Source organism: Myodes glareolus, chromosome 10, assembly GCF_982192425.1.
Source record: "Myodes glareolus chromosome 10, mMyoGla1.1, whole genome shotgun sequence".
NCBI lineage: Eukaryota > Metazoa > Chordata > Mammalia > Rodentia > Cricetidae > Myodes > Myodes glareolus.
The window spans coordinates 66,038,660-66,052,872 of NC_142035.1; the positions used below are offsets into that span (position 1 = coordinate 66,038,660).

The window sequence follows — 14,213 nt, forward strand, 5'->3', positions numbered from 1 at the left end:
TTCCTCCTCAAAGAAGTGTTCGCCAAGCAAGTTATTTCTCTTTTTAATTTCCTAGAGTTTTTTTGCTAGTTAATGTTAAATAAATAAAAACTATACAAATATTTCTATTGTAGCTCACAGAAAGAAAATTACAAAATGTATTTGCCATATTGTCGGGTAGGAAAGGTCATGCTGGAGGAGACAGCCTCTGGGGAAGCATTTGAGAAAGGCTCCCCACCCTCTGTTAATCCTTTTTTTAATACTAAGATGAATGTGGAGTGTGATTTGCTGAGAAAATCCCTTGCTCACAGAAATGAAAAATTCCCCTTTACTGTAACCACAAAGGAAGTCGAGGACATGTAATTAGGGATAAATTAAATTCAGCAGTCCTATTCTTGGGTAGTTATCTGCCTTATATGGGGTCCCATGGGAGCCCTAAGTGGGCCTGTGATAAAGTGAGGCCCCATCACCAGGAGAAAGCCTTCTCTAACTTCACCCCTTCTATCTACTGGCAAAAGTCTATTTTAAGTTGTTCAAGCCCAAAACCTTGACTAGTCTCATTGTTTTCAAGTCACCTTGATCTTTAAGAAAATTTAATTGTTCTACTTTTCAAACATGTGCAGAATCTACCCACTTTTCACCGCCTTCATGCAATCTCAACATCGTTACTGAGGTGGTTTCCCACAAGGGCTCTCTGCTTTTTCTCACGCCCCCACCTATGTCCAGTTTTAAATACAACAGCCAGAGTGGTTGACCACAATGCCATGTCGCCCCTCTCTGCCAGTAGCAGTTCTCATCGCACTCAGAGGAAAAGCAAAGGCCTAATGAGTTCCTGCAAAAGCCCTAAATGATTGGCTGGGCTTTGCAAGTACCTTTACCCCTTGGACACCTGTTAGCCTCCATTCCACTCACCCTGACCACTCTGCCACACTCCTGCAACCCAGGATGCATGCTCCTGCCTCAGAACCTCTGCACCACCTGTTTCTTGGGAGAATCTTGGTCTACATATCCTTATAACTCACACTTCACCTCCGTAAAGCCATTACTTCCATTCCCGTTTCCCTATGATCCCAACCCTGATTACCATATTTCACATCATCGTCCACAAACCTTTATAACGACATCCCCAGGCTTTTTCAGCCTGCTTTCCTCTTTCTTTTTTAACATAACATTGCTTTTAACATTCCACATAATTTGTATTTTGCTGATGCCTATTTATAGCTAGCATCAGGTCAAGCCTATGAGGACTATTTGTTGTCTTCCCTGACTTATCTCCAGCTCAATAGTCTTAGTAACAACTACAGAGGTCTTTCTGAGAACTCTGCTGAGGAATCACCTTCAAGAAAGTATTGTGTGCTCATGTAGTTGGGTACAAGCGCAAGAGTAAGTCAGTCAAATGCTGAGGCATTCCACTAAGCCAGAACAAGTGCCAATGCGGAGAATTAAATTCAACAATATGGGAAGGATGGGCAATACACAAAGTCTCATATTTTTCTCTGCTACTCCTGGGGTTCATCGTTGTCCAATCTAGAGGTATGAAGGACATGGAGCTGGACGCCTCCTCCATGGAAAAGAGATTTGCCTATAAGTTTTTGAAAAAGATCCTGAAATACGTCGACTCTGCCCAAGAGTTCATTGCTCATTTAGGTAAGTAGAGCTACAAACTGTCAGGAAAGAGCATTGCAGCCCTTTAGAAAGAATGACATAATTATGAATTAGCTTCTTGTGTCACCATTGCTCATGATTCATTGAAGCATATAATTTGGGTGGAAAACAGTGACTGAGATTTATTTCCTCCGTACTAAAAAACTTAGTTAACTTTTTTAGTACGGAGGAAATAAAAATCTATTACTTCTCTGCCAGATTTGACTGACTCTTTGGGTTTGTTTGTGTATTTGTTTGTACCTCATCCTATTAACTTTCCCCATGCTGTTTGTGGACATCACTGAAGCTCCTTGGGAAAAGGGTGTGGCGAGACAACTGTGAGAGAATTGACAAGATACATACCCAGCCAGCACAGTTACAAAATGCTGTTTAGTGAAAGCGGCTCAGCTTGTTGGTTGTCTTTTGAAAACCTGTTCCACTTCTCAAAACACCGTGATTGTTCACTTGTTTGTTTGCTCTGACCAAAGTATTTTACCCCTCTCTTTGCAGAAGCCATTGTCAGCAGTGGGAAAACCGAAAAGTCTCCCCACGACCAGGAGATCAAATTCTTTGCCAAAGTAAGTGTTTCTCCTTACTGGAGGAACTGGCATATAGACTTGGATCAGCGACCTTAAAAGTGATGTTTGATGGTTTCCAGGTTCTCCTCCCCCTGGTTGACCAGTACTTCACCAACCACCGCCTTTACTTCTTGTCGTCTCCTCTGAAGCCACTTAGCAGCAGTGGGTATGCTTCCCACAAAGAGAAAGAAATGGTAGCCAGGTGAGTCCATGGAATCAGGAGAGGGCCGCTACGCTAGTCGGCTTTCAGTTGCTGTACCACAGTGTTATTTATAAGTAAAGCTTAAAAGTTTATTTATTTCATAGTTCTGAAGTCTCCTGTCCGGGGTGAGTAGACACCTTTTTTTGATTCCATGGTAGGGGGTCCAGATGGCAGTGATGGGGAGCTCACTCTTAGGCAAACTGCTTAGGTCATGGCCAGAAGTAAAAATGACAGGATCCTAAGATCTCGCTAAGGGCATGTCCCAGTGACCTAAAAGCCTTCCACTCAGTTCCATCCTCCAACCATCCCTAGCCTCCAAGTACCCCAATAGCAAAAGCCTAGAGACAGAGCTTCTAGTCCATGGGCCCTGGGAGGATACTCGTTCAAACTGCCATTCTCAGTGCTAATGTGGTTTATTTAAGACATCAGCTACCTGGGGACTGAATCACAAATTCTTTGTAGAAATGATGCATAACCTGATGATTATAATTGATTACCATCTTGATTTGAAAATTTTTACATTTGTGTATACCTCGGTGATCTCAGGAACCAATAGAATCACACTGTCTGGGGAGTTCATAGGGACTTGGGAAATATGAAGATAGCCAGGTCAATTACCCTGAAATAACGTTGAGTAGAAGGCCACGATCCTTCTGAAAATGGGAAAATTAAACATGTCGCTCCTTATCAAGTTTGCAAGATTAGAATTTTTAGAACTCTGATCTTACAAATCCCAGTGCGGCTAATCTGAGATTTCAAAGCTAGAACTGCGCGATTCAGTCTAAATGTTTATTCAGACCTATCAGTCTCAGAGCCGAAGGGGCGGCTCACTGGTTAAAGGCTCACACAATGTGTACCTGAGTTTGAGTCTCTGCAGCCACATAAAAAGCTGAGTAAGGCTGCATTAGACTTCTAAACAGCAAAGAAGTGAAGAGGGTAGTGAACATCTGCATGCAATCCCTCCACAGCGAACACGCACGTTGTTCTGGATAAGAGCTCAGCTACTAACTAACTGTCACACTCTTCGGGAATATATTTGACAATTTGCCTAACATTTACTAAACACTCTGCATGGACAGGCACTGAGATTAATTTTCATACGCAAGAGTTATGAGCCATCTGAGTAAATATGGTTGGGAAACCTCCCAGTGTGTTAAATTGAAAATCCTACCTGTGCTGCACGGTCTCCGTTTCACAAAGCAAGAATCTGAGGTGCATTTAGCTTCACTCCAGTACCCAAAGTGATACAGGTGGTTAAGACTGAAAACTCACGACACTGCATGCCTCTTATGTGTACGGCGATCACTTAGTGCCACTCAAGACAGAAGCAATCCCATGCTGCCAAAACAGGATTCTTTGGAACCAGGTACCGGTCCCAAGATCTTATACCTTTAGGTTGAACTAATGTGTTCTATAAGAAGCTAGGGAAATGAGAGGCCACGTGAGCCATTCAGATAATCCAACAGAGGGCAGATGCGTCTGTTTTCTTCATCTGTTGATCTTAGACTATTAATTCATGGAAATGTAACATTTGTTCAACCAGGCACCATTTGTCGTGGCTGGAATACAACCTGGAGCTGATCAGCCTTGCAAATAGCTTCCAGATCTCCCGCAGGCGCGGTTGTGTTTGCGCAGCCCGTGGTCCGCGCCCGGCTCCTTTTCCCTCTTCTCTCTTACTCTCCCAATCCCGCTTTGGGTTTTGTTTATTTGTTTCACCCTAGCAGATTCTTTTCTTCTTTCATTCCTTCTTTTCTTTTACTCTTTTTTCCCTCTGGTTTTTGCTTATTTGTTTGAGGACAGGGTCACAATATGTAGCCCTGGTTGGTTTAGAATTCACTGTGTAAATCAGGCAGGCCCAAATTTACAGAAATCTGCCTGTTTCTGCACAATTCTGGGATTACAGTTCCCCCATCTCTCTCTCTAATAGGACCTCCTCAGCCCAGCCCAGGTTTCTCTAAAACTACCAATTCTCTGTGCCTCAGCCTCTGATACCCGCTAGATCCCCCCTTATTGAATCCTTCATCCTTGGTCCACCTTGTCTTTAATCTGATGCCTTTCACAACATGGAATTTCCAGGCTTTCTCTTTTTTATTTTTTAGATAGGGCCTCTCTCTATAGCCCTGGTTGCCCTGGCTCTCAAAGTCTTGTGCCACTATGCCAAGATTTACCATTTTAAACTCTCAAAACGAAGAAAGTCACCTGGGAACTGTGTAGCCCTTTATTATTTTGAACTAAAAGTAATTAATTGTCTTAGCTGGGGCTTTTACTGCTGTGATAAAAACACCATGACCAAAACCAACTTGGCAAGCAAAGGATTTATTCCATTCTTCACTTCCAGGTAACAGTTCCTCATCCAGAAAAGTCAGGACAAAAACTCAAGGCAGGAATCTAGAAGCAGGAACTAAAGCAAAGGCCACAGAAGAATGCTGCTTTTGGCTTGCTCCCCATGGCTTGCTCAACCTGCTTTCTTATACATTCAGGATCACCCACCCAGGAATGGCACCCACACATCATGCTTCCACACCAATCATTATTCAAGAAAATGTCCTACAGAGTCACCTACAGACCAATAATATGGTCAATTTGTTCATTAAGATTCCCTTTCCAGACATGTTTATTTGTGTAAAGTTGACAGAAACTAACCCTATGCAATAATTCTTTTATTTACATCATGGACTCTTAAGAGAAAGCAACAACTCTTTGAAGTTTTAGGTCCTGGTTTTTGCAAAACACCTTGACTTCTGACAGTGAGGAGAGCCGCCTTAGTAGCCGATCCTAATAGCCCAACCATGGGCTTTAGGTAGAAAGAACATTTTCTTCCAATGCATACAAAATATGTGTTCATTCATTTAAAGCATTTTCAAATTTCTGAGTTGTTACAGATGAGAAAAAACTAATACAGAGTGGAGAACATTGAAGGATCTTTGCCAAGACAGCCTAGTTATTCACAGGCCAAGTACAGAACTAAACCATCAGCAATATGGGCTGCACTGTTCAATACTCTTTCTCCCTGTCCAACTCCATGAGTTCACATCAAATAAGCAGGAGCCCCCGTTTTAATGTCACGTTAGGTACCAGGTTTCTGCTAACGTACTATGAGTTCCCTTAAACTCCTAGACCGGGGAGGTTCTGACTTATTTTTACTAATCAACAATGGCATTGATTGTAGTTTTTTAAGCTAGCCCAGAAAAAAATCCAGGACATTAACTGAGAGATTATTGTCCTTTAAATTGATAGGGTTTATCAACCAGCACTAGAGGCACATTTCTTCTCTGTTTGGATTGTCCTAAGGAGACTTCTGTCCTGTGAGAGGCAGAAATCTCCATGACAAGTTAGGAATGTGAGGCTGTGATCAGCTGAGTCCCCTCAGGGAGCGTCTCAGCCTATACCAGTGTCTCGTCTCTGTCTTCCCTGTTAGCCCTCTTCCTGTTCCCTGCTTCCTGAAGGGGAAGCAAAGTTCTTGTTGAGCCATGCCAGTATCAAACGTTAGAGTTCAGGGGGCTCTCCTTCCAAGAGTATCCTCCACCTATGTGGACTGTAGTCATAGTACCCTGGGGTGGGGTCAATTGTCAACATGCTCAGAAATGTCTAAAGGGCTCCTTTCTAACTGCACAAGACCTTCCCAGCTACAACTGAAGTACAGTTCAACCTTCAAGGGTCTCCATGATGCAAAGTATAAGTGAAGCATGGCAAGGAGTCAGGACAACAGCAACAATAACAACAGCAGCAGCACCAATATCAATAATAATAATAATTGCTTCCTAGTTCCCAAAAACCCAATTAGGACAGAGATGTTAGATAGACTAAAAAGATGACAGCAAAAAAAAAAAAATGAACTTCATTTTTTTAACGTTTATTGATTCTTTATGGATTTCACACCATGCATGCTGATCCCACTCATCTCCCCATCAGTTCGTTTCTACCCTCTGCCCTTGTAACCTCCCTTGCAAAAGAAAATTTAAAAGTAACAACCCCCCCCCCCCGGGGCTGGAGAGATGGCTCAGAGGTTAAGAGCACTGACTGCTCTTCCAGAGGTCCTGAGTTCAATTCCCAGCTCACAGACATCTGTAATGAGAACCAGTGCCCTCTGCTGGCCAGCAAGCATACAGACAGACAAAACACTGTATACATAATAAATAAATAAATCTTTTAAAAACAAAAAGTAAACCCTCTCCAAAAAACAAAACAAATAAAAGAATCTCGGCGTGAAAACTCTAGTATGGCCCAGTGAGTCATGCCGTGTACCCTTTAGTTTTACTTGTAAGTGTTCACTACAATGTGTCATTGGTTTGATTGGAGGCCTCTGACTTCTACACAGTCAATACTGGGCCCTCACTGGGCGTCCTCCTGGAGATCCTATTATCCCCTGTGTCATAAAGACCCCATAGCTTTGAAAAATGTATTTTTTAAAGTGTTTTTATATTTAAAAGACTCCTACTCCCTACTCTAATCATTAACATTTTTTCTAATCCCAACATTTTTTTCCCACTTTCCAACTAAAGCTTCACATTCCACTTAAAGGCTGCAAAATGGTTTACAATTCATGGCAATGACAGAAAATCAAGCTGCCTTTTAGTACCCTCGTCTTTTTTTCTCCATGTTACACATGAATGAACATTTTAGCATGTGGTACCTAGCACCAAGGAAAGATTTCACAGGGCCATGCCAAATAAACACTCTTCTCATTACCAAAGGATGGTTCTTGAGTAGGATGGAGCTGCCGGCAGGTAACCTTTCATGAATCTCCACCAAGACAGTGCGACCCATAACATTTCCCTCAGTGCGGTTCCAAAGACTCTTTTAGAGGACATGGTGCTTCCTCCCATTCCTTTCTATGCACTGTTTCACACGTAAGGGTGGGGAAGAATGGGGTGGAAATCACTTCCTGAGTCTCCACAGCTTTCTGAATTGCACCTTTTCTGCCTCAGCCTGTTCTGCAAGCTGGCCGCTCTCGTGAGACACAGGATCTCTCTCTTCGGTAAGTGATGGGATGTGTTGCTAAAGGTGGCAAGTCTTCCTGTAATTATCCTGAGCTTTCATTCTGCCTTCATTTGTGGCTCTCCGTTAGGAAAACCTGTGCCTTGGGACTGAGGTGTCACCTAAATTTTCCACAGAAAATTGGTCTGAAGCATGATTAATGACCTCTCTCCCCCTTTAACAGCTCTGATTTTCCACACCAATGAATGTTTTAAGCTCTGCCTGTGACATCCATCATGAAGCAGAGGCTGTGTCAGACTAGAGATAAATGCCTCGTTCCTGAACACAGACCTGGCACCTTGTGTGTTGCTAGTTAATTATACTGGGCTATGCCTGATGCATACTAAGAAGGCTGTGTTTAAACGCCAGGCTGGGTTTAGAGAGTCACCGGTGATGTTTTCTGTTCTAGGGAGTGATTCAACTACAATGGTGAGCTGCCTTCACATCTTAGCTCAGACGCTTGACACAAGGTAAGTCTGATGTTTTCTCTGCAGAACTTCCTTATGACTCCCTATCTGGACCCACAAAATAGGCACAGCAGGCCTGAGAAGTCAACGCTCTGCTTCCCGTTCCCACAGTACAGACCTACTGTCGTGGACTATCTGAAATCTGAAACAATTGATCAGTTCTTACCTTCTCTTACTGAGTTCATTTGTCAGGAGATAAGATATATAATGTCACAACATTCAGCTTGTACCTAATTGACCTAATTGTATACACACACACACACACACACAGAGAGATGCTTGCCCTTGCACAGCAGAGATATCGGTTAGGTGATGAAACCCTCATCATCCTGAGAGATGATCAATATCATTTTGAGTTCAACATGGCCAGGAAGGTGTGGGGATATCTGACTTCAAAAGGATCATCTAGGTTGGATCATGTCCTCGCTCAGTCCCAGTCCAACTGGCCTTGGTGAACGCTCATTAGATAAGTCCCATTGTATCAGTGGGTGATCGCATCCCTCGCAGTCCTGATTTACTTTTTCATTTTCTTCCTCCTTCTACTCCTCATTTGGACCTTGGGGGGCTCAGTCCGGTGCTCCAATGTGGGTCTCTGTCTCTATCTCCATCCATCGCCAGATGAAGGATCTATGGTGATAAGCAAAATATTCATCAGTATGGTTATGGGCCAAGGCCGGTTCAGGCACCCTCTCCTCTGTCCAGAGAACAATCTGGGGCTCTCTCCTTGGACCTGGGATCCCATATATAATCAAGTCTCCTGTAAACCCTAAAATGACTCCAACCAGATTCTCTGAATGTGGCCGGATTCTCTGAATGTGGCTGGCCCGGAGTCTTTCTGAAAAGCCATTGACAATGACACTGGGACTTGTTTCCTCTGCATATACTGGATTTTGGGGATCCAGTCTGTTTGGATACTCACCTTCCTGGACCTGGAGGGAGGGGGGATGAACTTGAACTTCCCACAGGGCAGGAAACCCTGACTGCCCTTAGGGACGAAGAGGGAGGAGGAGAGGGAGTGGGGGGAGTGGGAGGGATGGAAACTTTTATAATTTAATAAAATTACTTTCTAAAAAAAAAAAAAGGATCATCTAGGAAGCCAGGGGAAGAGTCCAGGTTCTGATGCTCCAAGTTCACTCACTGTGATCCATGTGGTAGAAGGAGAGAATTGACTCCCAGAAATCATCATCTGGCCTACACACGTACATATGCATAAAGTACATATGCATAAATAAATGAATAAATATAATTTTCAAAATACATCAGCTAGCTGGTGAAGTAATTTATGCTTGTAATCTTAACATGTAGAAGACAGAGACAAAAGAATCCCAAATTCAAACACAGCCTTGGATTTACAGTAAAACTCTGTTCAATAAAATAAAAGATACAGAAAGACTAAATGAACAGAAAAGAAAATTTTATTTTTAAAAATAATACCTAATTTTGGTAATATTAACATACATGATATTTTATAAGAGAGGCTTAGTAAAAAGAACCAAAAGGAGTTCATTTGAACATGCTCATTAAGAAAAGATCTTATTTCTGGGCAATGGTGACTCTCACCTTTAATCCCAGCACTCAGGAGGCAGAGGCAGGAGAATCTCTGTGAGTTCGAACTAGTTTACAGAGCTAGTTCCAGGACAACTAGGACTGTTATAGACAGAAATCCTGTGAGCTACTTGGGAGCTATAATCCACAGAAACAACTCATTCTTGAAGATCCCTAATATGGCACTGACTCCAGCTTCGAGCTGGTGTTCCAGCAATGCCTCAGGTGCTGCAAGACCTTCCTGGAGAAGACTCACTAGGTGATCCTGCCACCTCCATCGAACCACTCACCCACCAGGGTAACCCGAATAATAAAAACCCAGAGACAGAAACTGGGATTCAATCCGAAAACCAGAAAAGCAAAGCAGCCAAGCCACTAGAGAAGACTTACCTCTGCCAAGGCTGGGTGACCGTAAACTAAGTATACTAAACCTCCCATTTTATACTCCCTATAGTGCTGGGATTAAAGGCATGTGACTGCCTAGGATTTTGATTAAGGGTGTGAGCCACCACCACCTGGATTTGTTTCCACACTGATCTTGGGCAGCCCAGAGTTTCCTTGAACTCACAGAAATCCATCTGCCTCTATCTCCCAAATCCTGGGATTAAAGGTGTGTGACACCACTGTCTGACCTTTACTGGCTTTAGCTTTGCCTCTGGTCTTCAGGCAGGATTTATTTGTCAAAATACAAATGATATACCGCCACACACTAGAGCCATGCCCAAGGGTGGTGGCATTCCTTAGCACCATGCTCCGCCTATCTTTCCAACCGAGTTACTTTCTATCTCTAAAACAACTGAAGGTTGAAATTAGGTAAATGTTCAGAAAGATAAAAATATTTGAGTAAGACAGTTTGGGGTGTATCTAAGCATTTTAGACTAATTGAACCTCTCACCTTGTTCTAATCACAATATAGTGAAACAAGCAAATAAGGAGAAAAATAGAACACAATGAAGTAAGAATGAGCTACAAGGTCCACGTCAGCCTCTGACCCAACAACTTGGATAGTCTGGTCTAACTAGAGTGTATGCATGGCCAGCACCCACTGGTGTCATTTGCTTGCCTTATATCTGTCTATCTGGGACTCTTGTGACAATAACTCCATCCATATCGGCCTTCCGTTTAACATTGGAAGAATTTAAACTCAGACACACTGAGGGTTTTGAAATATTGAAAGAGAGGAGAAGCTGGCAGGGATAACGCAGGCCTGCAATTCCAGCAGGCCGTCCTGGGCTACACAGTGAAGATGGGAGCAGCAATAGCTTGGTAAAATTAGCATTTTACTCTTACTTTGGTTTTGTCTAGTATTTTTAAGCTTTCTTTCTATTTGACCCACTTTGCCTCTTTTAAAAAGAGAGAGAGAGAGTCCCAGGCTTAAATAGTGGTATATTAGTAATGTTCTTTCATCATTTTAAAAAGTTAGAAGCAAGCGTAAGTAAACTAGTGCATTTTCACAAAAGTGACCTGAAATTCATATGGTTATATATCAGAAAAGAATCTGAGTTCAACTAGAATGTAAACAAAAACAACTGAAATAGATATCTGGTGCCTGCCTGCTTTTCTATTGACAAATGAAATATATAAATATATATATATATATATTGGAAGAAGCCTCACTGGTAGCCTTCACTGTTCTGGTGTGTCTGATAATTACCTAGAAAACTTTGAAGATAAAGGTCATTTTTCCTTTAAGCAATGTTGTAATCATCTTGTGAGGATGTTGAAATGTGGAAGATTACACACTGCTTCTCAGTCGTATTCCAATTCTAACGAAACAGTTCTGAGGACTTCAGCCGTTCTTAGCTTCTGTTCTCGGGGCGTGTTTCCCTGTCCTTTGCCTCAGTGACCTAATTAGGCTGGCTTTATAAAGGGCTGCCTTTCCCTTATCTCTCCTCTCATCCACTCTAGGACTGCTGTGCCGACTAAAAGGAGTGCGGCTTCAGGTGGCTTCTCTCCTCTCTTCCCTGTTCTCCTTGCTTCTACATACTACTCCTAAAGGTTCTTTCTTGACCCAAGTGAGCCATGGAAAGGGCTCAACCCTGTCCTTTCCCTAGATGCTAACACAACACTAGGCAGCTGCAGCAATGAGCTCACGAGGAACCTAATACCAGTTTCATTCGCTCTCTATGTGTCCTGGAGAGTTCAGCAATGATCCCAAGTCAGGCCCATTAGTCAGTCACTACTCCAGGGAGCAGGTTTCTTTTCCAGTGCAGCTGACACATTCTCAAACGGTGACCAGAGTACCCACTGTCTGCTCAGTTTGCCTCCTTGACACCACCACGTAAGGGGGTTGGGTCCACAGTCCGGTTGTGCTCCCGCCTTTGACTGCTGCTTGCTTGCAGGACCGTCATGAAGTCGGGCTCAGAGCTGGTGAAAGCCGGGTTGCGCTCATTCTTCGAAAACGCAGCAGAAGACTTAGAGAAGACCTCCGAAAACCTGAAGCTGGGGAAGTTTACCCATTCCAGAACGCAGATCAAAGGTGTTTCTCAGAATATTAACTACACCACAGTGGCCCTGCTTCCCATCCTGACATCCATCTTTGAGCACATCGCTCAGCATCAGTTTGGGGTGGATCTACTCTGTGAGTCCTACCGCTGTTTGTCATCAATGTCTATGCCCCGAAAGCACAGATGTGAGACCCACGCACTTGCGTTGACCTTGAGGGCAGAGTAGAAAGACAGGTGTGCCATACTTTACCAAAATTTAAAAAATGAAAGCCACGTGGTAGACTCTGGGAAGGGGAAAAGAATCCCTTAATTGGAGTACAGAATACTCATCTATCTCCAGTTTCACCCTGAACCAGGCGCTTCTAGCTACCAGCTGCTGTGCTCCCGTTTAATTGAAAAGGTTATCTGAGCAGTACGTGTCAGATAGACTTCCGCAACCAGACTTTCCAGACGCTATGCTCCATGTTAAGAATTCTTAATTTACTCATTGTCACCAGGAGCAAAGGAAAGAGGCTAAAATCTCTTTTTTCCCCTATTTTCAATTGGTTTTATTTTGCTTTGTATTTAGCAGCGTGTCCAGTCCCATCCCCCATGCCCACCACGTTCTGTCACCAAGCTTGAGGCCTGCTTAAACACTGCCATACAGTTTAACTGAGGCAGTCGTCAATAGCCCAGGCTGTCTCTCCCACCAGTTAGTCTCACTAGGTAGGCGTCTGTCCCATGGAAACAAGGCAGTTCCTTGGTCGGAAAATACAACATTGAATTAGTTCTGGTTCTGTTGAAGTAGTCCTAGCCGTGGAATGAGGACTAGATATGTTTGGGGGCATGATCACGGCTGATGAAATTCTTCGTATTTCCCCTCAGAACTCCTTTCCTTTAGAAAATAAGGGAAAATCATGGTACAATTTAGTGGGGTTTTTTTTGTTGTTGTTTTAAATACAGCAGAAATTTTTAAGTAAGCAAAACTGAAAACTCACTCTTTCTCCATCCCTCCCCCCTCCCCGCTACTCTTTCTCCTCTTCCTCCATCCCTCACCTTCTGAATAAAGCATAGCAGTTGGATGGACCTTCTTAGGAAATGGCAAACATGACATGGAAGCTTCAGTCCAAAGGAAGACTAGACTGCCCTTGGTAAAATTTGGATATAATGTCTTCCTTTATTGGAGAAGCAACCTATTAAGGAGGCTCCATTGGCCAAATGATTCTTTTCTCCAAGAAGCTTTGTGATCTTCCTCAGCAGCTCGGCAAATGACCCGGGCAACTTTGGTGGAGCACAATTTCCTCTCAGTATTTCCCAGCAACTAGCAAAACACTGTCTGGTTTGAAGACGATTTTGCTAGTCAACAGAGGCAGGGAGGAGGGAAAAAGAGAGAGGGGTCGTCTGCTCTTGACTGATGCTTACCCTAATATTTTTCTTCATGGGCTTTTCCGTGTGTTGGAGACGGAGCTGGGGTTGACATGCGGCTATGACATCTCTTCTTTGTTCCAGTGGGTAACGTGCAGATTTCATGCTACCACATTCTGTGCAGCCTCTATTCCCTCGGGACTGGGAAAAACATCTACGTTGAAAGGTAACTAGCTTTTGCTTGCTTGTTTTTTTTTCCCCTCAAAACATTCTGGCTCAGAAAAATATAATGGGGCGGAGGGGCATTGCCTTCGGCCTAAGCATGAGTTGAACAAGGATAGCAATGAACATGCTGATATGAACTTAGGATGGCCCATGGATCCTCAATCCTACCCAAAGAACTATAGGCAGCTAAGGAGTGATAAGAAAGGAGAGATAGTCTTCTCCAGGGAGAGCACACCTATTATCAAATACCAAATGGTCAGCCCTAAAAACATATATCTGAGTACCCTTATGCAGACTGAGAACTGAGAATTGTTATTTATGTTTGAGAACACACACACACACACACACACACACACACACACACGTAACAACAATTAATATAAAAAAGAGTCCACAAATTTAAAAGAGGGCAAGGCATATGGGTTTAGAGAAAAGAAAGAGCATATGTAAATTTCCTGTCAATAAATGATGAAGGCACATATAAAATTCCTATCAATAAAATATTATGTTAAAATGTATTTCCCCACCCTTTACATTAAATTTTTTTAAAAACCCTTAACATCTGTTTTTCAGTCCAGCAAAATCTAAATATTCGCTGATCAGAAGTGGTAGCTCTACAGCTGAGTTACGCACATTTGTCGCAATATAAAGAAACATAATGAGGTTAATGAGATCAACAGCTTCTGTGAAGAAAGCTGCTGAATACATATGGCTACAGAAACTGTAAAATCCTGCAAAATCATGTACTGGTAGCCAAAATAATAATACTAATGTTGAAGGCGCATCTACTTCATTATCACAGCTT

At 42.9% G+C, this 14,213-nt stretch overlaps 1 protein-coding gene across 1 annotated transcript in view; it reads left to right on the forward strand.

Annotated features, from left to right (window-relative positions):
* The window catches only part of Ryr3 (ryanodine receptor 3), a 369,298-nt gene that overhangs the window by 263,211 nt on the left and 91,874 nt on the right, over positions 1–14,213 (forward strand). The window contains exons 59-65 of the mRNA XM_087910876.1: positions 1,511–1,626; positions 2,134–2,201; positions 2,282–2,403; positions 7,332–7,381; positions 7,790–7,850; positions 11,735–11,973; positions 13,328–13,409. Coding sequence (XP_087767002.1) covers positions 1,511–1,626; positions 2,134–2,201; positions 2,282–2,403; positions 7,332–7,381; positions 7,790–7,850; positions 11,735–11,973; positions 13,328–13,409 — 738 coding nt within the window. The remainder of the gene's footprint in view (positions 1–1,510; positions 1,627–2,133; positions 2,202–2,281; positions 2,404–7,331; positions 7,382–7,789; positions 7,851–11,734; positions 11,974–13,327; positions 13,410–14,213) is intronic.